The 22,124-nt window shown below is 46.2% G+C and overlaps 1 protein-coding gene across 3 annotated transcripts in view; it reads left to right on the top strand.

Moving 5' to 3' along the window:
- Window positions 1–22,124, top strand: part of LOC123137134 (uncharacterized) — a 62,697-nt gene that overhangs the window by 16,145 nt on the left and 24,428 nt on the right. For all 3 annotated transcript variants that reach the window (XM_044556741.1, XM_044556740.1, XM_044556742.1), the window contains 15 exons: window positions 528–623; window positions 749–816; window positions 1,807–1,909; window positions 1,985–2,197; window positions 3,411–3,638; window positions 3,738–3,847; window positions 4,399–4,495; window positions 7,545–7,643; window positions 7,734–7,874; window positions 8,469–8,534; window positions 15,198–15,674; window positions 18,182–18,502; window positions 18,731–18,862; window positions 20,186–20,299; window positions 20,377–20,561. In XM_044556741.1, the coding sequence (XP_044412676.1) occupies window positions 528–623; window positions 749–816; window positions 1,807–1,909; window positions 1,985–2,197; window positions 3,411–3,638; window positions 3,738–3,847; window positions 4,399–4,495; window positions 7,545–7,643; window positions 7,734–7,874; window positions 8,469–8,534; window positions 15,198–15,674; window positions 18,182–18,502; window positions 18,731–18,862; window positions 20,186–20,299; window positions 20,377–20,561 (2,450 nt within the window). The remainder of the gene's footprint in view (window positions 1–527; window positions 624–748; window positions 817–1,806; window positions 1,910–1,984; window positions 2,198–3,410; window positions 3,639–3,737; window positions 3,848–4,398; window positions 4,496–7,544; window positions 7,644–7,733; window positions 7,875–8,468; window positions 8,535–15,197; window positions 15,675–18,181; window positions 18,503–18,730; window positions 18,863–20,185; window positions 20,300–20,376; window positions 20,562–22,124) is intronic.

Raw genomic sequence — 22,124 nt, 5'->3', positions numbered from 1 at the left:
ACCCGAGCTCTTGTCTACTATGCGATCGACAAGGAGGAGTTCATTGAACATGCCTTGATCAGCTGTCTTCTCCAGGGAGAGCTCAGAAGTTGGTGCAGGCTGAGGTTGCTGTCAACTAGGGATGTAAATGGCGCAATAAAAGGCACCGCAGGACGTTTGGTTAGCTCGATTGTTCATTTTCCCCGGAAAAAATATATCTTTTTTGAACTGTTAGACCGATAATTGGACTTAAACAGGCTTAAACGGGACGCTGTTTACATCCCTACTGTCAACTGTCTTAGTTTAGTAGCTTTGGTTGTCGTTGTTGTTGCTGGCGCATATGTAATTTGGTGCTGTCTGTGTTAGTGTGTAAAGGTTGTTCTTCTACAGTTATTCTTAATGCAATGATATGGAGCTCTCTTGTGTTTTGGAGAAAAAATAGTTATTTCTGGACTTTGTTGCTGGTAGTTGTTTGAAAGCCCTGTTTTCTTTGTGGCTGTTGATTTGCCTTTGATTTGTAACCCGATCGAATTTCAATTGTTTGGTAGGTTTTGAAGGGGAGTTATGAACGGTTTCTGGAGTTCATCAAACGGAGCAATGCTGTCAGCCCAACAGTGGCAATGGAGACAGTCACCGCTCTGCAAGTAAGTTCATATGTCCTTTTGTCCCAGTTATGTAGTAGTAATGTCTTGTTAGATGTTTTCTCCTTACTATTTGGATATAGTGGTAGGTGAAGTTGTAACGATTGCTTCAACCTTTTGAACTGCAGATTAAATTAGAGCAGGTTACACGTAGGGCTCAGGAGCAGCTTCAGATAGTACTGGAAGAGCAGAGCAGGTACATGTGTTCCCTTATTGCCGTGCTCAGTCGTAATTACATTATAATACTCCCTCCGTTCCTATGCTTAAGGTGCATTTTTTTTGTGTTACTTCCGTTGGATAAGGCGCATGGTGCGGTTTACCACCCTTTCTCCCCAAACTACCCCAAATCTTTTCGCTCATCTCTCTATCCTCGCGTATGAGTAACTGCATGCATGCAACATATCTTTTCCCGTCGTCTTCCGAGAAATCCCTGGAGTTCTCGCATGTTCCCGAGTGTGGTTGGAGGTGAAAAATTGAGTGTGGTAGGGGCATCTTTCGACAGTACAGTGAGGCAGGGCTCATTGTCCACCCTCTAATCCATTGATGAGGCAGGGCGAGGAGGTGGCGTAGCTCGGTGGCGAGGCCAATGTTTTTAAGGCGGTAAGGCGACCGAAAGCGAGCATCCACCGCCCTGACGCCTAAGCGATGCCCAAGCGCCTTGACGCCTAGGCGGCACCTAAGCGCCTAAAGCGGGCATAATTGCAAGGCGCTGCCAGAGCGCTTTGCCGCCTAAGCGTCCAAGGTGGGATGCCTTAAAAACGATGCCATGGACATCGGCACCGAGGACGTGCGCGAGCTGGCGGAGCTCGGCTGTCCATGGAGGTGGCAAATACTTGCACAAGGACGGAATTTTAATATAGAACTCAGTTCTCGCGTCAATTCGGTGAGGAGAAGAGAGCAGAAGGGGGAAATTGACCCTGCAGTTTGTGGTCTCCCCAATAGATGAACAGCTCCCAACTCTCAGATTGGTCAAGCGTGTCGAAGGATGGATCAATCATAGTAATTACCATAATCCATCAGAGTGCATGGGCCATGCGAGAGCCACTGAGCGGAGTATGTGGGTTGGTCTGGGTGCATGGGGCGATGTGAGGGCGACGACCTGTGTGGCTTGCGAGGGAAAGGAGGGGGCACCTAAAGTTGTTATTCTTTTTTATCTTTTGCTCATCATTTCCTGTGATATTTCTAGGTTTGGACTTGAGATCGATTTGGATGCACCGAAAGTTAGGATTCCCTTAATCGGCAGTGAGCAATTTGTCCTGGATCTTGGCCATTTTACATTGCATACAAGAGTAAGTTTGAGCTTCAGTACTTGAATATAGCACACTCTTCTGCTGGTTTTTATGAACTGTTATGTTGAATTGTAGGATGGAACACGGGATGAAGAAAGACAGAGTTTGTATTCACGCTTTTATATTGCCGGCAGGGATATGGCTGCTTTTCTTGTTTGTGATGTAGCTGAAGGCATATATTCCGCACCGGAAAATCTGTCTCACAGTGTGCTCCCAGGTCCTACTGCTGATGCTAATCGGTTCTGTTCTCTTCTTGATCGCTGCGGAATGTCAGTGATAATTGACCAGGTAACATAGATGGCAGTCCTTTTGTTTTGAGTAGTTAACAATTTGGTAGACCCAATAATTCCAGTTTTTTCAATCTTACGCTGTCCCAATTAATGATCTGTTGACTTGAAATGTGGGAACCAATGTAGGTGGCGAATGACATGATTTCTTTTAGTCTATTTTCATGGAGCTATCTTTTGTTAACGCACTGCTGTTCTTTCATCAGATTGTCTTGGAATTTGTAGATGAGTTTATTGAAACTGACAACTGAGTTTATGAAGTTCGTTTAGATGGTACATTAGAGATGACATAACTTTGTAAACACCCATTTGCCCTCGTTAAGTGGTGGTTACATAAGTAATACGAGTAATTGCCGGACTAAACCTATTACTTGCTTTTCAAATTGAAGATGGCGGCAATGAATTCTTTGGGTACTTAAAAAGATATTTGCCGAGAAGCACTGCTAGACAACAGACACTATAATGTCTTAGTGAGCCATCCCATGTGCACTGACAACCTAACATGTGGACCTGTGCGGATGTGCCCCATCTGTCATCCTTTATGATGGTATAAACTATTTCTCTTAAAACTGGGTACATATAGTGGCATGCACACCTGCAAATTTTTTGTTCAATTTGTCGTAATACAACGACTTCCTTTTTCGGCTTGTTATTGCAGGGATGGATTTTAGCATTGAAATTCTGTGTAATTTTTTTTTCTGTGGGTATTCATTGAGCAAGGTATCATGCACTCAAATGGGGGTACAGGAAACCTTGCACACCAACATCGGGCTATGGCTTAGATAAGCAAAGTTATCTTAGCTCGCTTTTCAGAAGTTAGTTGATTTGTTCGCAATAAATAAATTAGGTGCTTTGTTAAAATTATGTTAGTTTAGATTGAGTTTGCTAGGGGCAGCTTTATATGTGGGACTAGGAACATCTGTATTTCCTTGGCAAGAAATAAACTATTATAAAAGAGAAGATCCGTCCCCACAAGACCTTACAAGTCCTACCGCATCTTCCCTGGATTTGGGCGTGATGCAGCTAAGGAGTGTGTCCTTTGTCCCATTACCAATTTCTACCTCATTCATTCGTTTTCTTGTGACACGTGTAGAGACTTTCTTGATATTTAGGTGTACATGTCTGTTCCAATATTAATGCAGTCTTGAGTCATTCACTAATTTTCTATGAAGCTAATATAAATGCATTGCCTGATGAATTCTGTATGCATGAAGATCAAAGTTCCACATCCGAGTTATCCATCGACCCGTGTTTCTTTTCAAGTACCCAATCTGGATATCCACTTCTCACCAAAAAGGTACTGCAAAATTGTCGAGCTGCTTGGTGTAGTTTACCAGTTGAAGGGGAACAATAATGAAGAATCGAGCAGCTATGAAAATGGTAATCTGGCGCCTTGGCATCCTGCTGATCTAGCTGGTGATGCTAGAACTTTGGTTTGGAGGGTATGAAGTTACCCCTTTCTGTTTTAGTTCAGTGTTCTACTACAATGGATTTATTCACTTAATTAACATGGTTTTTGTTTATTTTTTGGTGATGAAAAGGGCCTTGGCTATTCACTAGCTGAGTGGCATACCTGTCATGTTGTATTATCTGGGATGTATCTGTATATCTTGGAGTCAGAATTATCCCAAAATTACCAAAGGTGTTGTAGGTGCGTAATATCTTTTCCTAGTTTATCCACACACTGACAAACAAAAGCATGGTATTCCGTATATTTTTAGCATAGTAGAATGGATGTGTATTTGTTGGTGTTGGCCTTTCCGATAAATGAGTAGCAAATATTGTATTGTTGTTGTACTCCCTCTGTTCCCAAATATAAGTCTTTTTAGAGATTTCAACAAGGGACTACATACGGAGCAAAATGAGTGAATTTACACTCTAAAATATGTCTACATACATCCGTATGTTGTAGTCCATTTGAAATGGCTAGAAGGACTTATATTTAGGAACGGAGGGAGTACTTCTTAAGTGGAATGAGATTCTAAGAGAAGTTCGGAAGGAATTGTAGAGGCAGGCAGGATTGTATTTCCTCGATTTTAGTATTTTTCTCCAATTTTGTTTTGGTAAAGTTAGAAGATAATATTATAAATGTAAATTTTGGTCCTATAATGGCATTGTTGCTCAAAATAGCACCCTTATTATTTTTTCAGAAACATTTTCACCTTTTGTTATTTACATGGGTTTTAATATTTGATATTGCAGCATGGCAAGCCGGCAAGTATTTGACGTGCCATCAGCTAGTGTTGGTGGGTCTCTTTACAGTATTGCTGTGTGTTCTAGAGGTGCAGATATACAGAAGGTAATCTATTTAGCCTTCTCGCCGTTCTTTAACTTTGCGGACTTTTCTGTTACTACATATGATTGTTATTAGACTATCATGGGAATTCTGAAACAGCTTGTATTTTCTTAACTAAGAAACAGCTTGTAGTTGCAACAGAAAAAGAGCAAACGTTCAAGGCTCTGTAACACATTCACAGATTTATTAAATGTTGAAACTTGAAGAGCGATTTGGTTGTGAAAAGCAGACAAAAAGTTAATTTACCTGCAACCATAATTGACTGAATATTCAATACAGGATTCATTGTTGCCGAAGTTCTGAATTTCGGATGCTGCATTTTTTATTTAATGTCTAGTTCCAACACTTTTGACATTTTATAGCATTATAGAAGATGGTCTTGCGTGGCTCCATTAGTCCATTTCCCCCCTCATTTTCTGTGGTCAGCAAACGATGTTTTTAAATCATCGTTGTTGCTCACCTGGTGGTGTGGCTAGCCAAAAAACACATCAGTATCTCAGAAGCAGTAGTAAACAACAGTTCTTCTATGTTAGAAGTTAAAGTTGTAATAGGGTTTACTGAATATGGGGTCCTTGGCTGTTAGTTTTGTGCCATTGTGAGCCTGGCATGCATGGAGCATACCATACTTCCTTATCTTCTATTAGAGGATTGCCTAACAACTAAATAGTAATCCATCCATTTCATAATATAAGGTGCATTATGATTTGCTAAGTCAAATGTTTGACCAACACTTTGTTAATATACACTTTGTATGATATACTAAGTTATTGGATTCGTATTCGAAGGTACTTATCATTATAATTTTGTACCACATACACTACATAGTAGCAGAGTAATTGTTGGTCAAACCCTTGTCTTGACGAATCATAATACGCCCATATTGGCGAAAAAGGCCCCCCCCCCCCCCCCCCCCCCCCGCCGCGCGCGCTAACACGCCCATACATGATACGAAGAGTAGCAATCAAAGACAAAATGACATACTTTCAGGTGGCAATTGTGTAGGTTGGGTGGTTGGTCAGACATGGTTTTTATGCACCCACAGATATACGTAAAATGAAGTCTAAAGGATCTGACCTCGGTTAGGAGATATGCAACTTGTATTCCCATGGTGCCATAGGCCAGTATATATACATGTGCATCATGTGAGGAAATATACTCGGTATATATTCCGGTGATGATCATGTCATCGACATAGAGAAGAAGAGTCCAACCACGGGATGGAAGGTGGACAAAGAGCGCATGATCATGATCACTTGCCGGAGAACCAGCAACATTGACCATAGAGGCGAAGCCCTCAAACCATGCATGAGGAGCTTGCTTGAGGCTATATAAAGAGCGAAGAAGATGACATACCATGCCTTTAGGAACAGAATAACCAGGTCGCTGCATGTAGACCTCCTCACTCGACTTACCATTAAGAAAGGCATTATTGATATCAAGCTGAGAGACAGACCAGTGGAGACCGACGGCAATGTGGGCCATAGGAGCAATTGTGTCATCGTAGTCACGACCATGCTCTTGCTGAAAACCACGGGCCACAAGACAAGTGATTGGAACACAGGGAGGAAGTAAAACGAGATCCCAAGGGCCACAAGACTTGGTCAATCATAGATAAGTTTGACTTAGGACAAATTTAGAACTAAAATTAATTTGGATTGGAGAGAGTATTTGACAGATGAAGCAACTTGTATCTATAACTTAAGCATTTACGTTTTAAGTGATGAAGACAGAGGTTTCATAACATGTTTAATACTCCCTCCGTCTCAAAATAAGTGTCTCAACTTTGTACTAGCTATAGTACAAATTTGTACTAAGCTCAAGACACTTATTTTGGGACGGAGGGAGTATCTCTTACTAAGAGCATCTACAACAGGACTGGGCAGATCTGACCATGTGCTCATGGATAGCGCTGGTGGATGCCTCCTCCATGGCAAAGCCACCGGGCTCAACCTCCAGTCCTCCATGCCCGACGCGTACTCTGCCTCCTCCATGCCCGACGCGTCCTCCTCCTTCGCCTCCTCCATCATTTCCTCATCCTCTGGTACATCCTCCTGCTCCAGCGCAATTTGAGTGCATCTCGGCGGCGATCTCTGCTGGTGCTCGGGCGTGAGCATCTTGGAGTAGGTTATTTTCTTCTGGACCATGGTGACGGCGAGGTCAGAGTGGAAGGGGAAGCAGACAGGGGGAGTGGTGTTGGTACAGACGAAAGGGAGGAGCGAAATGGGGGCGGCTAGGGTTTCCCTCGCAGTCCGGCTTAAATAGCCGGATTTCGGCCAGTTCTTTTGGCAGCTTAAAAAATAAGCCGCATCCTCGCCAGCTTTTTTCATAAGCTGCCTCTTTTATTTATTGGAGCTTCTAAACTAGTTACAAATAACTAACTTAGAAGTCTCCACAAATTTAGGAGGTGGCTTATTTTTTAAGCTGGGGAGAACAACTTATTTTTTAAGCCGCCCAAAAGAACTGACCCTTGGCTCTCGGGCGGTGAGCCGGGGCGGCGACATGGATGCGTTCTCACAAAATCGGAGGAAGCTAGAGAAGTGGCGACGGGTTTTCGGGTGCGCCAGGACGTTTGGGCTGGGTATTGGGTGTCCGGTTGGGTGGCCATTTTGTGACTGGTCGGTGATTGGGCTGTTCGCCCGGACGTTTAGGGAGGGTTTGAGGGGATATCAATGCTCTAAGTGCTTTTACTACCCTACTAGTAAATGCGTACGTGCAATGCACCTTGAGATCAGTTAGAAAATTAACTGCACATTGATATTGGACAGAAAATCAATTGCACGTTAATATTAGGTAGGATATCAATTTACGTGTTAATTACTTGGATAGTCTATATTTGGTATGTTATTAATTGCATGCTGAACATGTTGAGCGTTCGCCATTGGAGCAATATAGGTCATTGAATTGACACTGTTTGATGGCTGAGATTTGTTGGATCTGCCACTTTGGGTCTTTTTATATTGGTATAGATATTCCATTATTTGTTAAGACTGTTGCCTTAATGTATTTTTCCAGTCCCTGTTCTCTTTTCATCTGAGCATTATTCCATTTGCAGGCACTAGAATCAACCAGCACACTGATAGTTGAATTTCATAATGAAATAGAGAAGGCCAATTGGATGAAAGTGCTTGTCCAAGCAACATATCGAGCTTCCGTAGGCCTTTCATTACTTAATAAATTTTGACATAACATGAGGTTTGTACTTGGTTTATCTTATGTTATTCCTCCTCTTTGCTTGTTGTAGGCACCTCCTGAGCTGAACATATTAGGAGATCCTTTCAGTTCTGCTCCAGAAACAAGCACTCCAAGGCTTAGCAGTTTGGGGTCAGTGGATCTCCTTGTGAATGGCTCTGTAATTGAAACAAAGCTTTCACTCTATGGAAGGGTAAACTTCTCATCCTTTTGCCACCTTAATGTGAAATGGGTGTCGTTTTTTAGTGGAAACAACTGTGGTGGAGGCTCCAACAAGTAAAATTTTGTTGTGAAAGGGATATATTTACTCAGAGGGCAGCACAACAGCTGAGGCTGAGGCTGTACCGTGGAGGAAAAGGAGGGGGTGGGGGGTGTACGAGGGGCTAGATAGAGCTGTATATAAAGGAGTGACGCCAGAAACCAGAGTGGTGCCACAAGCCCGCAAGTGTCCATTCTCAGAAAGAGGTATATATTAAAAAGGAAAAGCCAAGAGTCTAGATTAGGCATGTTGAAGATTTTTGTGTTATGGGTGTGGTTAGTGCTCAGATCATTATGTGCTTGGATGGGAGAAGGATAGTTGGGTCTCTATAGAGACATCAGTTCGTAGATGAGAAGACCAAGAAGATAAGAAGGGAGTAAAAAAATGCTGACTATTCACGTCTATGTGTAGCTGCTATTTTTGACTTTATTTGTGCGCCGCTAATGGCCACGACCGCAGATTCACATCGTGTTAATTCAGCTGTATTCTGGTGCACTGATGTAGTTAATATTTATGCCATTCTTGCAGTTGGACAGAAAGAACAGAGATCCAGAAGAGCTTCTAATGTTAGAGCTCCTTGGGAATGGGGGAAAGGTATTTTGCTTCAGTCTTAATCTTGCATTAAGAAACAAAGGCAAAACTAGAACTGTGCATCTTTAATCTACTCCGTCTGTTCTGTCCAAGCTTAACAACACTGACAAACGATAACTAGGGAAATGTTGTAACAATATTGTTGATTTTCAGATACACATTGTAAAGCAACAGTTCCTTTTAAAATCTACCTATATTGCGAAACAAAGAGTTAGCATGCAGCATTCTTAGTTCGATGTGTAAATTTTATGTCAATCACGTGCATAAAACATATTTTGTTATTGCTATTGGCCAGCAAGGTGTAGATTGTGCATTCCTTTTATATATTCTTGGATATCAGAGTCGATGTATCTATCGCTGAGAAACAACCATTTTTGTCAAAGTTAATCCATAGTTACCTGATCTGCGATTCGTTCGGTTCACAATTCGAGTAGGTTCGATATGGGGTATACATCTCTGATTCACGAATTGGAGATCCGGTCCATGAACTTGCTATCTCCAGTTCTGGATAGCTTACTGTAAGGTTTGCATGCAAATAGCCATCGAAGATCCTAGATCGATAATAAATGGGCAAAGGGCAAGATCAACCCGGTGCATGTAGCTCCTGCTTGCGCAGGGTCCGGGGAAGGGGCCGACCGCTTTGGGTCTATTGTACGCAGCCTTTCCCTACATTTCTGTAAGAGGCTGTTTCCAGGACTTGAACCCGTGACCTCGTGGTCACAAGGCAGCAGCTTTACCACTGCGCCAAGGCTCCCCTTCTATCGATAATAAATGGGAAGTAGATAAAATTGTTGGTTGGTCCAGCCCAAACAGGCCTACGAGGCCATGACCTGCTGCTTCAGCTGCCTCCGATAGCCTCCTTCTAACCTAACAATCCAGAGCCACAGCCTCATGGGCTTTAGCATATCCTCGGTCGTTCTTTCTCCTGCTCATCCTCCATACATGCATCTGCAGCAAGGAGGGGCTGCTGTTGCGCGACAGCAACCAGCCTGCTGCCTGGTTTTCGCGACCATCTGTCGCGCTACCCACCGCGTTTATTCTGCCATCCAGTCGCCGTCGCCAGCCACCACCTCTAGCCACCAAATCCATTTTCTGGTTCGATTAGAGTTCGACAAATCGGGCAGCGAATCCAGATCAAACCGAGCGAATTCGAACTCCGATCTGAATTGTTCGATCTAGATCGGAGTTCGAGCCCTCTCCCGGCGAATCTGGTAACTATGAGTTAATCTCTCATACTTTACCAGCCTCTTCTTATTATGCCGGCTGGGACCGCTGCCTACAAGAAATCGGTTAATTGCACTTTGATGAATGTTCAAGGGAGTAAAATGGAACCATTACTTGAAAAGCTATACATTGTTTGTGTTGGCAAAAATATATTTCCTATTGTTAAAGGTTAGAGAACACAATAGCACTTAATAGTGTCTGGTAGAAAAACTGGAGTACTGTCGCTGGATCTATTGTTTTGAAACATTGCAGTACTCCCCTTTCAGTCCAGAGAAGAGGTGATATGGAAGTTATAAACCTGTTCCAGGTGAACTTTTTGAGACGGGAGACATCTAAAATATACCACTGCAAAACACAGTACCTGAAAGTGTACACCTGGTTCACCGAAAAAGGCTTTCGCCCCGCTTTATAAATAAAGCAAACCACCACCACAGCCAACGGATACAATAAGGTTCACACCCACACACACACAAAAAACGAAACAGGACAAGTAGTATGGGGTTCCGCTGAGGGCTATAAGTGGCTCCGGGGCGGTAGTGGGGATGATGGCCCGGTAAAGGGATTTGGTGGAGAAGGAGCCCGAAGGCTCTAAGCGCCAGGACATGAGGTCCCGAGGCCACGCGAGGTCCGGCTCGTGTAGAGCAACATTGTCCAAGAGCTCGTGCCAAGCACCCAATTCCAGGGGCCCAAAGGGCCGCCTGAACGCAAGACGCCCTAAGTCAATAAGGGCCATCTCGACGGATACCCGAGGGTCCACGGCGATGGTGAACAAGTCTAGGAAGCGGGCCGCGAAGGGGGATTCACCCGCCCACCTATCGAACCAGAATAGCGTATTTGATCCCGTTCCCACAGCGATGGAGGTCCCAATCCGGAGGACAGGAAGCGACTGGATGATAGATTGCCAGAACTGGGAACCACCTACCTGCTGGCAGAAAGCAAGAGGTTGGCCGCGAAGATATTTATTCCGGATAATCTGCAGCCAGAGACCACCCTCGCCGCTGGTGATCCGCCACAGCCATTGTGTCAGGAGGGCGATGTTCATGCGTTTGGAGGACATGATACCAAGGCTGCCTTGGTCGCGAGGTTTGCAGATCTCGGACCAGCGGACCATGTGGTATTTCTGTTTGTCTCCCTCGCCCGCCCAGAAGAAACGTGCTTGGATCGTACCAATCTCATGGTGTAGGGTCTCGGGCAGGCTGTAGAAGCTCATGATGAATAACAGGAGGCTGGACTATGAGGATTGTCCGAGCCGCCTTCGAGAGCCATCTATCCTGCCAGGGTTCGATGCGGTGTTGAAGCTTGAGCATCGAGGGCCGCAAATCAGCACCAGACAGCCAAGAGTCACTAATGGGGATCCCCACGTAGGTAGTGTGGAAGGAGCCTAATGGGTAATTAAGCCGGTCGGCAATACTCTGTCTCTCCTCAGGAGAGTATCCTAACACCATGACCTGGCTCTTGTCGAAGTTGATCTTGAGGCCCGACAGGTGCTGGAAGCATAGGAGGAACTTGAGATTCATGATATCATTCGCTGATCCTTCCACCGTAATAATGGTGTTGTCTGCGTGCTGGAGCAGAGAGACCCCATTGCCTTTGACAAGGTGAGGGACAATGCTGCGTATGTGGCCCGCAGCCTTCGCCTTGTCGAGGATAGTCGCAAGAGCATCAACGACCATGTTGAATAGGAAAAGGGAGAAAGGGTCGCCCTGCCTAACCCCACATAGGGTGGGGAAATAGGGGCCTATCTCCCCGTTGATGTTGATAGCGGTTTGACCAGAGGAAACCATCTGCTTGACCCTTGTGACCCAGCGGTCATCGAAGCCCTTCCTAAGCAACACTTCCTGAAGGAAGGCCCAGCTGACCGTGTCATATGCCTCATGGAAATCAATCTTCAGGAAGACGGCCGCGGGCCTCGTGGAGTACCTCGTGGAAGACGAGGACTCCAACGAGAATGAACCGTCCCTGGATGAAGGCCGATTGATCCGGATGGGTGATGCGGTTGGCCAAAGAGGTCACCCTATTGGCGTACCCCTTTGCCAAGATGCGAAAGATCACATTGATCACTGTGATCGGGCGGAATTGGCGAATATCCGTAGCGCCAGGAACCTTGGGGATAGAGTAATGACCACGTAGTGGAGGCGGCGAAGGTCGCAAGTGTCCCTATAGAATCCTTCAAAGAGGGCCATCACCTCAGGTTTGATAACACTCCAGAATGCTTGAAAGAACTTCACTGGGAGACCATCTGGGCCCGGCGCGGAGGTTGGATTTATGCCCTTAATGGCCGTCCACACCTCCTGCTCAGAGAATGGAGCCGTGAGGGCTGCGTTCTCCTCGACCGAAATGCATTGGTCATCCTGCCAGAAGTTAGTAGCTAAGGCTAGGCCTCCCAGAGGGGAGGCCGCGAAGAGGGCTTTATAGAAGCCATCGACGTGGGACCGAATGTCGGTCGGGCGCTGAATAAGGGTCTCGCCATCCCACAACAGAGGTATCGTGTTGCGCCGCCGGCGGCCATTGGCGATGGCCTGAAAATAGGCGATGTTGGCATCACCTTTAAGGACCCACTTTTGGGTCCCCCGTAAGCGCCAATAGGCCTCCTCGTTCGTGTAAATGACAGAGAGTTGATCTTCCAGGTTGTATCGAAGCAACCATTCGCCAGGGGCGAGCCCTGCTGAGTCCGCGCGAATGTCCAGGGCCTGAATGGCCCGTGAGGATGGACTTTTTCTGCTCGTGAAGATCTCGGCCAAGGTTAGCGCCCCAACCCTCCATAATCTGCGGAGACCGCTTGGCACAAAAGTGCCAGTCGTCTACCGCCGACACGCCACGGTGAGGGGCAAGCCAGGATTCCAACCACCTACCGCGGACGGCCTCGGCGAAACCGTTCTGGTGGAGCCAGAATGTTTCAAACCGGAATCTCGGTTGGGGGGGGGGGGTAGGACGATCATTCTCCGAGGAGAGAAGGAGGGGGACGTGGTTCGATCCAATCTGAGTGATGGCACGGAGCGAGGCAAGCAGGGAGTGGAACTCCCACTCCCGCGAGACTAGGACCCAGTCCAAGACAGACCGGGCTGGGTTCGCTTGACGGTTGGTCCAAGTAAACCTGGCACCAACCCTGTCAAGCTCGCGAAGACCAAGGTCCGAGATGCAGTCATTGAACATTTGCATCCGCGCGTAGTTGACCCGGTTGTTATTCTTCTCCTCCGAGCGTAGCGGAGGAGTTTGAAGTCGCCGCCGACAATGACTGGGAGAGGGGCAGCCGACACCTTACGTCTAAGTTCCTCGAGGAAGGAGGCGGGCCAACTATGGTCCGCCGGTCCATAGACAATAACGATTTCCCACTTGAGCTTAATAGCACGTTCGTAGAGTTCCATGCTGACAAAGAACCCCCCCCCCCCCCCCCCTGTCCATCCCACCCACCCACCACGAAGGTGGCATCCTTGACACCTAATAGGATGCCACCCGAGCGGCCGGCAATCCCACTAGAAGGGAGCCAGTGCCACGCGAACAGATGGGGGCTCAGCCGCCCGAGCTTGGACAGGGAAAACTCAGTAAACATGGTTTCTTGGATTGCTATGATGTCAATGTGTTTGTCTCGCATGTACTCGATGAGCTGGCGGCGTCAGCCATCATGGCCAAAGCCGCGGATGTTCCAGAAAAGCGTATGCATTTAGGGGGCCATCGGGGGGCTACTTGACCCCAAAACACGGTACAGGCTCTGAGCGTGAAGGGCCGTCATCCCTGAACGGGTGCGGCCCCGGAGTTTGGAGTCTCCCAGCTCCAGGCGGCGACCGGGACGGCCCTGACGTGCCGGAGGGTCCACAACCGTGGAGGGGGGAGGGGCGGGAGTGCTGAGCAACCGAGAATGAGCCTCAGCCACTCTACCGTCAAGGATCTCTCTGGCCTGATGGCCTCAATTTGGACTAGAGGGGGTGCAATCTCCCCTCGAAAAACTATCGCGGCGTCCGCCGCCACCTTGGCCAGCTGGCCAAGCGGAGCAGCCTCGAGAGAGGAGAACGAGCACGTAAAAGAACTAGCAGGGATGTCTGGGGTACCTGTCTTGAGGTTCCGGGCTGCCCGCTCGGAGATGGGCAGAGCCGGGCTATCGTCCGGCCGTGCCGCGTCAAGCTGAGCACTGCGGCGGGAGGACGACACCAGAGACGAGGCTGAGCGGCCCCGCCTGGAGTAGGCAGCCATGCGTGGGGGGAGGGGTGGGGAACCACTGGTGTGGTCACCAACCCTGCCTCATCCGCAATTGCAGCCGTCGGGGACGTAGGGCGCAGATCCAGCTCGGAGCACGCGACAGAGAGAGCGCCACAAGGTGGGAGCCGCAGCAGGGAGGCAGGCCAGGGGGCCCCGGGGGCGAGGGGAGTCTGGCAGACGGGGCAACCTGGGTCAGCTCGACGGGGTCTTCGGGGAGAGCAGCAGGGAGTTGGCGGCCGCCGAGTCCGTGGCCGGGGGTGGGTGGTCCACCGGCAGCAAGCGCGGGCGCCTCATCCGCCGAAGGAGGATCGGCCGCGCGGGGCCCCGGATCGGACGGCAGAGGGGTCAGCTTCCCCCCACATCTGGCAGAGCGATGGAGAGGGCGGCGTGGGAGCGAGGGGAGGAGGCCGGGAAGACGACTAGCCCGACGCTGGAGGCGTCACTCCCCCTCGGAAGCCCCGGCCGCACGGCCCGGCGAGATGGCCCGAGGGGGCGACGTCGCAGCCGAGGGAGCCAGCGTGGCTTGGTGACCACGCCCCCTAGCGGATGGAGCCGGAGGCGTAGGCGAGGGAGACCGGGAGCGGGAGTCGTCCGAGCCCACGTCATCATCGGAGCGGTGCGCGGGTGGTGGCGGCCGTGGTAGTCTCCGTCGGCCGCTACCGGGAGGGCCATCATCGGAGTAGCGAGGGCGGCCCACGTGGTTGGGAAGCTCAGCGAGTACTTGATTACGGAGCCTGATTCTATATATTATTTATGGATTATTATAGAATCTATCTTTTTCTGCAAATCATAGTGGGAATCCTATTACCGATACCTAAACGTTTTCTTTGTCGAAACAGAAAGGAGGGAAATTGGATAACCGACGACACGAGTTTCCCGTTCAACGTTCCGCTTCGCTCCACTATTAGATAGGCAATTCAATAGTTACCGACGAAAGGAGTTCCCCTTCTCTTGGCCAATTGACGTTCTGCTTCAATAAGTCATGACCTTCACTCTCCTCAAGTGAGGAGGAGCGATCCGGAGGTTGAAGCCCTGGTCGTTGAAGAACACCCGGACTGTGGCGCGGAGCTTGGAGGAGTCCAGGCACTTGACCTTGACCCAGACCTCTCTGTCCACTCATCTTGGCATTGCTGATCTGTTTGTGCTTCATATTTTTATGGTTCAGCAATTGTTGCACATCATGATTTACAAGGTTCCATCTTCATTTTGCCCCCAGCTCCAATACTTATTGTTTAGTTACTTTTGTAGGTTAATGTTGTTCAATCTTCTCGTGGTCTAAGTGTGAAAACAAAGCTGCATTCATTGAAGATAAAGGATGAGCTACATGGTCGTCTTTCAATGTCTACGAAGTATTTAGTATGTTCTGTTATCAATGAAGATTTGGAGTCCTTTCCTAAGAAAAATGAAGATTTGCAGCCTGAAGGTTCTTTTACACCTGACATGGAGGATCACCCCAAATCCTTCTCTGTGGAGGAAGATTCATTCATGGATGCATTGACAGATTTTACTTCTGACCAAAGTTTCAATCTCCCTGATCATGATATTCCATCAAACTCAATGTCTGATCTGAATGAGTACACTTTATGCTTTGATGGCGATCAGCAAAATTTGAAACCTACTGAAATTTTCTATGAGGCACAAGACAACAATGTCACTGATTTTGTTGTTCTTACATTTTTGAGTAGGACTCCAGACTCTTGCCTTTATGATGGTATAGATTCACAGGTAATTATTTCTGTGCTTTACAAAAGACATCGTGTATTTGTCTTCTTATTCCAATGGTGCTGTAAGAAGGGTACCAGTTTTGCCTGGTAAAAGAATATTGATCCAACAAGTTTCAATTTTAATTTGACTTTCCAGTCAGATTACTCGTCTTGCCCCAGAAAAGATTATCAGTCTAAACAATTCTTAATTCAAATTTTGAATTTTCAAGTTGAAATTCTGATAATATAGTTACTGTTCAATATATGTTCAAGCTAATGACAGGAATATTGCCAAGCTAATTTATTTTTAGACAATGATTGCGAAGCTAATAAGGGCAAGTTGTATTGTGTAAAGTGAATTACCTTTTCACTATGGTAAATAGATTACCTTTTCACCATGGTAAATAGATTGTAGAGCACAAAAAATATATACAAAACAACAACAACAAAGCCTTTAGTCCCAAACAAGTTGGGGTAGGCTAGAGGTGAAACCCATAAGATCTCGCAACCAACTCATGGCTCTGGCACATGGATAGCAAGCTTCCACGCACCCCTGTCCATAGCTAGCTCTTTGTCGATACTCCAATCCTTCAGGTCTCTCTTAACGGACTCCTCCCATGTAAAAATCGGTCGACCCCGCCCTCTCTTGACATTCTCCGCACGCTTTAGCCGTCCGCTATGCACTGGAGCTTCTGGAGGCCTGCGCTGAATATGCCCAAACCATCTCAAACGATGTTGGACAAGCTTCTCCTCAATTGGTGCTACCCCAACTCTATCTCGTATATCATCATTCCGGACTCGATCCTTCCTCGTGTGGCCACACATCCATCTCAACATACGCATCTCCGCCACACCTAACTGTTGAACATGTCGCCTTTTAGTCGGCCAACACTCCGCGCCATACAACATTGCGGGTCGAACCGCTGTCCTGTAGAACTTGCCTTTTAGCTTTTGTGGCACTCTCTTGTCACAGAGAATGCCAGAAGCTTGGCGCCACTTCATCCATCCGGCTTTGATTCGATGGTTCACATCTTCATCAATACCCCCATCCTCCTGCAACATTGACCCCAAATACCGAAAGGTGTCCTTCCGAGGTACCACCTGGCCATCAAGGCTAACCTCCTCCTCCTCACAGCTAGTAGTACTGAAACCGCACATCATGTACTCGGTTTTAGTTCTACTAAGCCTAAACCCTTCCGATTCCAAGGTTTGTCTCCATAACTCTAACTTCCTATTTACCCCCGTCCGACTATCGTCAACTAGCACCACATCATCCGCAAAGAGCATACACCATGGGATATCTCCTTGTATACCCCTTGTGACCTCATCCATCACCAATGCAAAAAGATAAGGGCTCAAAGCTGACCCCTGATGCAGTCCTATCTTAATCGGGAAGTCATCGGTGTCGACATCACTTGTTCGAACACTTGTCACAACATTATTGTACATGTCCTTGATGAGGGTAATGTACTTTGCTGGGACTTTGTGTTTCTCCAAGGCCCACCACATGACATTCCGCGGTATCTTATCATAGGCCTTCTCCAAGTCAATGAACACCATATGCAAGTCCTTCTTATGCTCCCTATATCTCTCCATAAGTTGTCGTACCAAGAAAATGGCTTCCATGGTCGACCTCTCAGGCATGAAACCAAACTGATTTTTGGTCACGCTTGTCATTCTTCTTAAGCGGTGCTCAATGACTCTCTCCCATAGCTTCATTGTATGGCTCATCAGCTTAATTCCACGGTAATTAGTACAACTCTGAACATCCCCCTTGTTCTTGAAGATTGGTACTAATATACTCCGTCTCCATTCTTCTGGCATCTTGTTTGCCCGAAAAATGAGGTTGAAAAGCTTGGTTAGCCATACTATCGCTATGTCCCCGAGACCTTTCCACACCTCAATGGGGATACAATCAGGGCCCATCGCCTTGCCTCCTTTCATCCTTTTTAAAGCCTCCTTCACCTCAGACTCCTGGATGCGCCGCACAAAACGCATGCTGGTCTCATCAAAGGAGTCATTCAGTTCAATGGTAGAACTCTCATTCTCCCCATTGAACAGCTTGTTGAAGTACTCCCGCCATCTATGCTTAATCTCTTTGTCCTTCACCAAGAGTTGGCCTGCTCCGTCCTTGATGCATTTGACTTGGCCAATATCCCTCGTCTTCCTCTCCCGGATCTTAGCCATCTTATAGATGTCCCTTTCACCTTCCTTCGTGCCTAACCGTTGGTAGAGGTCCTCATATGCCCGACCCCTTGCTTCACCAACAACTCGCTTTGCGGCCTTCTTCGCCATCTTGTACTTCTCTATGTTGTCTGCACTCCTATCCAGGTATAGGCGTCTGAAGCAATCTTTCAAAAAATATATATGTTAGCTATATTGGGAGACTTTAAACAGGTTGCCAGTTGGTAACCAGTAACAGGCAGGGTCTGGGACGTATGCTTGGGTATCCTCTCTCTGTTTAATCCTTGGCTGTCAGTACCTTCCCTTCCACTAAAGCTTGTTGTTTACATGTTTTGCTCATTACAGATGAGTATCCGTATGTCTGCACTGGAGTTCTACTGTAACAGACCCACACTTGTTGCTCTTATCGAGTTTGGAGTTGATGTCAGCATGGTTAATTCTGTGCCAAAGAGTGACCCTGACATGGCAGGTGCAACACACAGTGCAATACCCACTGGGAAGGAACACACTGGCCGTACTGTTGTTAAAGGACTGTTAGGTTATGGAAAACGTCGAACTATTTTCAACATCAAAATGGATGTGGATCGGGTATCTATGTTTCTTAACAAGGAAGATGGTTCTCAGCTTGCGATGTTTGTGCAGGAGAAATTTCTGTTTGACCTGAAGGTGAGTTGAAGGTAGTATAGGGCCGAAGGATATTATTTATTTATCTTCTATATATCTGGGCATGCTATTTAGAATGTTTTGGATGGCTGGTGCTGTTTATAGGATGCTAGATTAATACAAAAAACAAAAATATTCCTTGGTATGACCGTCCATGAGAACAGGAACAGGGGACATTCTTAGATTTCATACTTGACTGTTATTTCATTTACACATTTCTTTAATTGTCAGGTTCACCCGGGCTCATTTTCTATTGATGGTATGCTTGGTAATATGAGATTTTGTGACATGTCCCTCGGGCCAGATCATCGGTGGGGTTGGCTTTGTGATATACGGAAACCAGGTGTTGAGTCGCTTATAAAGGTAATATATATTGATGTACATGTCCAGTTATTTTCGTGGCTTGGCGATAAATGTTCATCCCTGAATGGGGTACTCCTTCCTTCCATATTAATTGTCGACTTTGTACTAAATCGGTGACAGTTAATATGGAACAGAGGGAGTACCAGATTAGCAGAGTAACAGTCTTCTCTTCAATCCTGAAGTACAGTGTGGCCATGTGTTACATATTTTACTTACAAACAAGGTTCTAGCATGGTTACCAGTATCAAAGCTCAATATGTTGTGTTCGCCGCCTGAAAAACTCAAGTCATAGTTTCTGTTATATTACAGAAGCGCCTAAGTTTATGTTGAGCATGGTTAGGTTAGCACTCTATTTCCTGCATTTTCACTGAGATGCAACCCAAATGCTAAGATCATTTGTCATTTTCATCTGCAAGCTTATAAAAAATGGAATTACATACTTAACCACACTTGGCCAGGAATTCACCTGCTAGGCCAAAGCACATTTTCTTATTTATTACAAATGCATTAAACAGAAGCTGGAGAAGTCCATGCATGAGCAAAGAAAGCAAAAAAAAAAAAGAAGAGACTTGAGGGATTGGAATGTAGCCAAGGATTTGGCTCTTGATAGGACTGTATTGAAATCAGCAATCCATGTATCAGAACCTTAATTTACTTTCCTTCACTTTCTTTACCTGTACTCTCTTCTTTTTGGGTTCTCACAGTTTTCTGTTGGGTTTCATCTCTAGGGTTACATGGGGTATCCACTATAGCAGGCGTAAGGCCCAGCCTGTAGCAGGATAGGCTACGGCCAAGTAGGAGCAGCAGTACGGGTTACTTCCTTGCAGGATTGATTCCCTGATGGGAGGTATCAATTTGTAGTAGGAAGGTCTTTAGGAAGAGAAATAGAAGTTGGACTCTGAGAGGAGGCCTGTACGAGGAAACCCAAGCAATCAATAAAGTCAAAGTCTTTTTCCCCAAGCTATTCTATTCCTCCTCTGTTACCCCCTCAACACCGGCAAGACACCTGCCCGGTGGATCTTCATCGGTCCTCAGGCACCTTCAGGCCATGGCTATGCGCTCCAACCCACGATCCTAACATCTAGCCTAACCCAACTTGCTTGGGACAAAAGGCTTCATTGTTGTTGTTGTTGTTGTTGGTGGTGGTGTTGTGACATCTGTTAATAACAGTATGGTAAATAGTTCTCTGTTATGTGGCTCGAATTACCTTCAAATGTGCAACTTTGAAATGGTTATGATTGCCACATATACTTGAAGTTCGATAATACATTTGTTTCTGGCAGCTGAAGCAGTAGAGTAATTTTCCTTTCCATTCTTTTGCAGTTTGCCTTCCAGTCTTACAGTGCTGACGATGATGACTACGAAGGTCATAATTACAGTCTGACTGGGCAGCTTTGTGCCGTCCGTATTGTCTTTCTTTATCGGTTTGTCCAGGAGGTATACATCACCAAGCCAAGTTGGATTATCTGATCTTCCATGATATGTATTTTTTGAAGTGCTTTTTCGCTTTGCAGTTTACTTCTTACTTCATGGAGCTTGCTACCCCTCACACTGAAGAAGCAATTAAGTTTATGGATAAAGTTGGAGGTTTTGAGTGGTTGATTCAGAAATATGAGATGGATGGTTCTTCTGCTATAAAGCTGGATCTTTCACTTGATACACCCATTATCATTGTCCCGAAGAATTCCCAGAGTGAAGAGTATGTCCACGCTTTATGTTCTTCAGTTTAATAATTCTTTAGGACTGTTTCCATTAATTAATCTAATAGTTTAAAATAACTATGGCATACCACACTTGTGGGACAAAATCTTGGCAAACAGAAATGATGAGTCGTCGAGATAGCGACCTGTGAATTAGTCTAGACTAGCTAGGATTAGTCGTGGCTAATCGTTGTCTACCATCATGTACCATGCGTTACAAATATTATCCTAGATACGAATATAGCACACACAAAATGCGTCAAGGGAACTAGGCAGAGCATGTACCATGAGTAAGGCAATGTTGACAAATAAAACAAAGGAATTTAAACATATGAACCATCAGCCATGCCCATTAGCCATGAATGAATACTGAACAAGTCAACACATCATGTGTCATACAACGTTACAACAAATAGTTAAGTGACATCAGCCAAAGTGCATAACAAATAAGTTCCTGACAACATTATTCCCTAAGAAAAGTTCCTAAGGACATTATCAAAAGCAACAAAAGGCTGCACAATCCAGAAGTTTTCTCCAGTCCCCATAATTTCACATCACATCTTTCGGCCTCAAGTCAAACATCTGGTTGCTCATCCAATCAAAATTCACCGGCTTCATGGCTTTGTCCAGCATCATTTTGTGTTTCTCCTCCTTTGTCGTCGTCGCTATCAATGTCCCAGTTGTCCATCTCATCGTTGCCCTCACCCATGATATCTTACTAGAAGGGTTGGGCGCGCTTCGCTGCACTGTTGGTGTTGTGATTTCATAGTTTTTGTTTGTTATTTGGTTTGGCCCGCTGGGAAGATGACCGTGTTTTTTTTATGATGCGATGTCTTGGTGGGCTTTCTTGGCAGTGTGATTATGTGTTATCTGCTAACCAACCCATACTTGTGCGGGGAAGTTTCTTTACGCTGGTGGCCGCATGTATCATATTGGTGCTACATTGTCACATGTTGGCGCTTTATTTCGTGGTAGTGCGAGGGTGCACAGGATTGATATGTTTTTTATAGGCTGCCTCTGCCGATTACTCAACAAATCGTTTACCCGGTCAAAATCGTTAATCAAATCCAAAATCGAACACCTTAATTAAATGAGAAAGCTCCTTGAGAAATCGTTGACCCGGTCATAATGGTGAACTAAATCCAAAAAATTGAACACCTCAATTGAATGGGAGGGCTCCAAAATTAGGGAGCATAGTGAATTAGAAGATTTGCTACTACTCAACCTCTTCTTCAACAACTGTCTCCATCCTCTTCCTAAAACAAGTGATATGAGGGCCTATGGGTCTCTACTAGTATCACCACGAGCAGTCCTTGGGTAGTTCCGCCCTCTTAGGCGTCATTTGGTTTCACGGGATCCTCCCAGGATCCCCGCTATTTCCCTGGTTAAGAACCCCACATGGAAAGTTAGTCTCGATTTTCCCGCCGTAGCATTTGGTGGAACTGAGGAGAAGTTCATGTCCCGATCGATCCAATATCTCCGGGTTTCCCTCCCACGTCTCCCCACATCAGGAGAATTGTCCCCAGCCGCCGTTCGCGTTCTCTTCGCCTCCCACTTACGAA

This window comes from Triticum aestivum, chromosome 6B (genome assembly GCF_018294505.1).
Source record: "Triticum aestivum cultivar Chinese Spring chromosome 6B, IWGSC CS RefSeq v2.1, whole genome shotgun sequence".
NCBI lineage: Eukaryota > Viridiplantae > Streptophyta > Magnoliopsida > Poales > Poaceae > Triticum > Triticum aestivum.
Note: the sequence above shows the minus strand (reverse complement) of the source record. Positions and strands in the feature narration are given on the sequence as shown.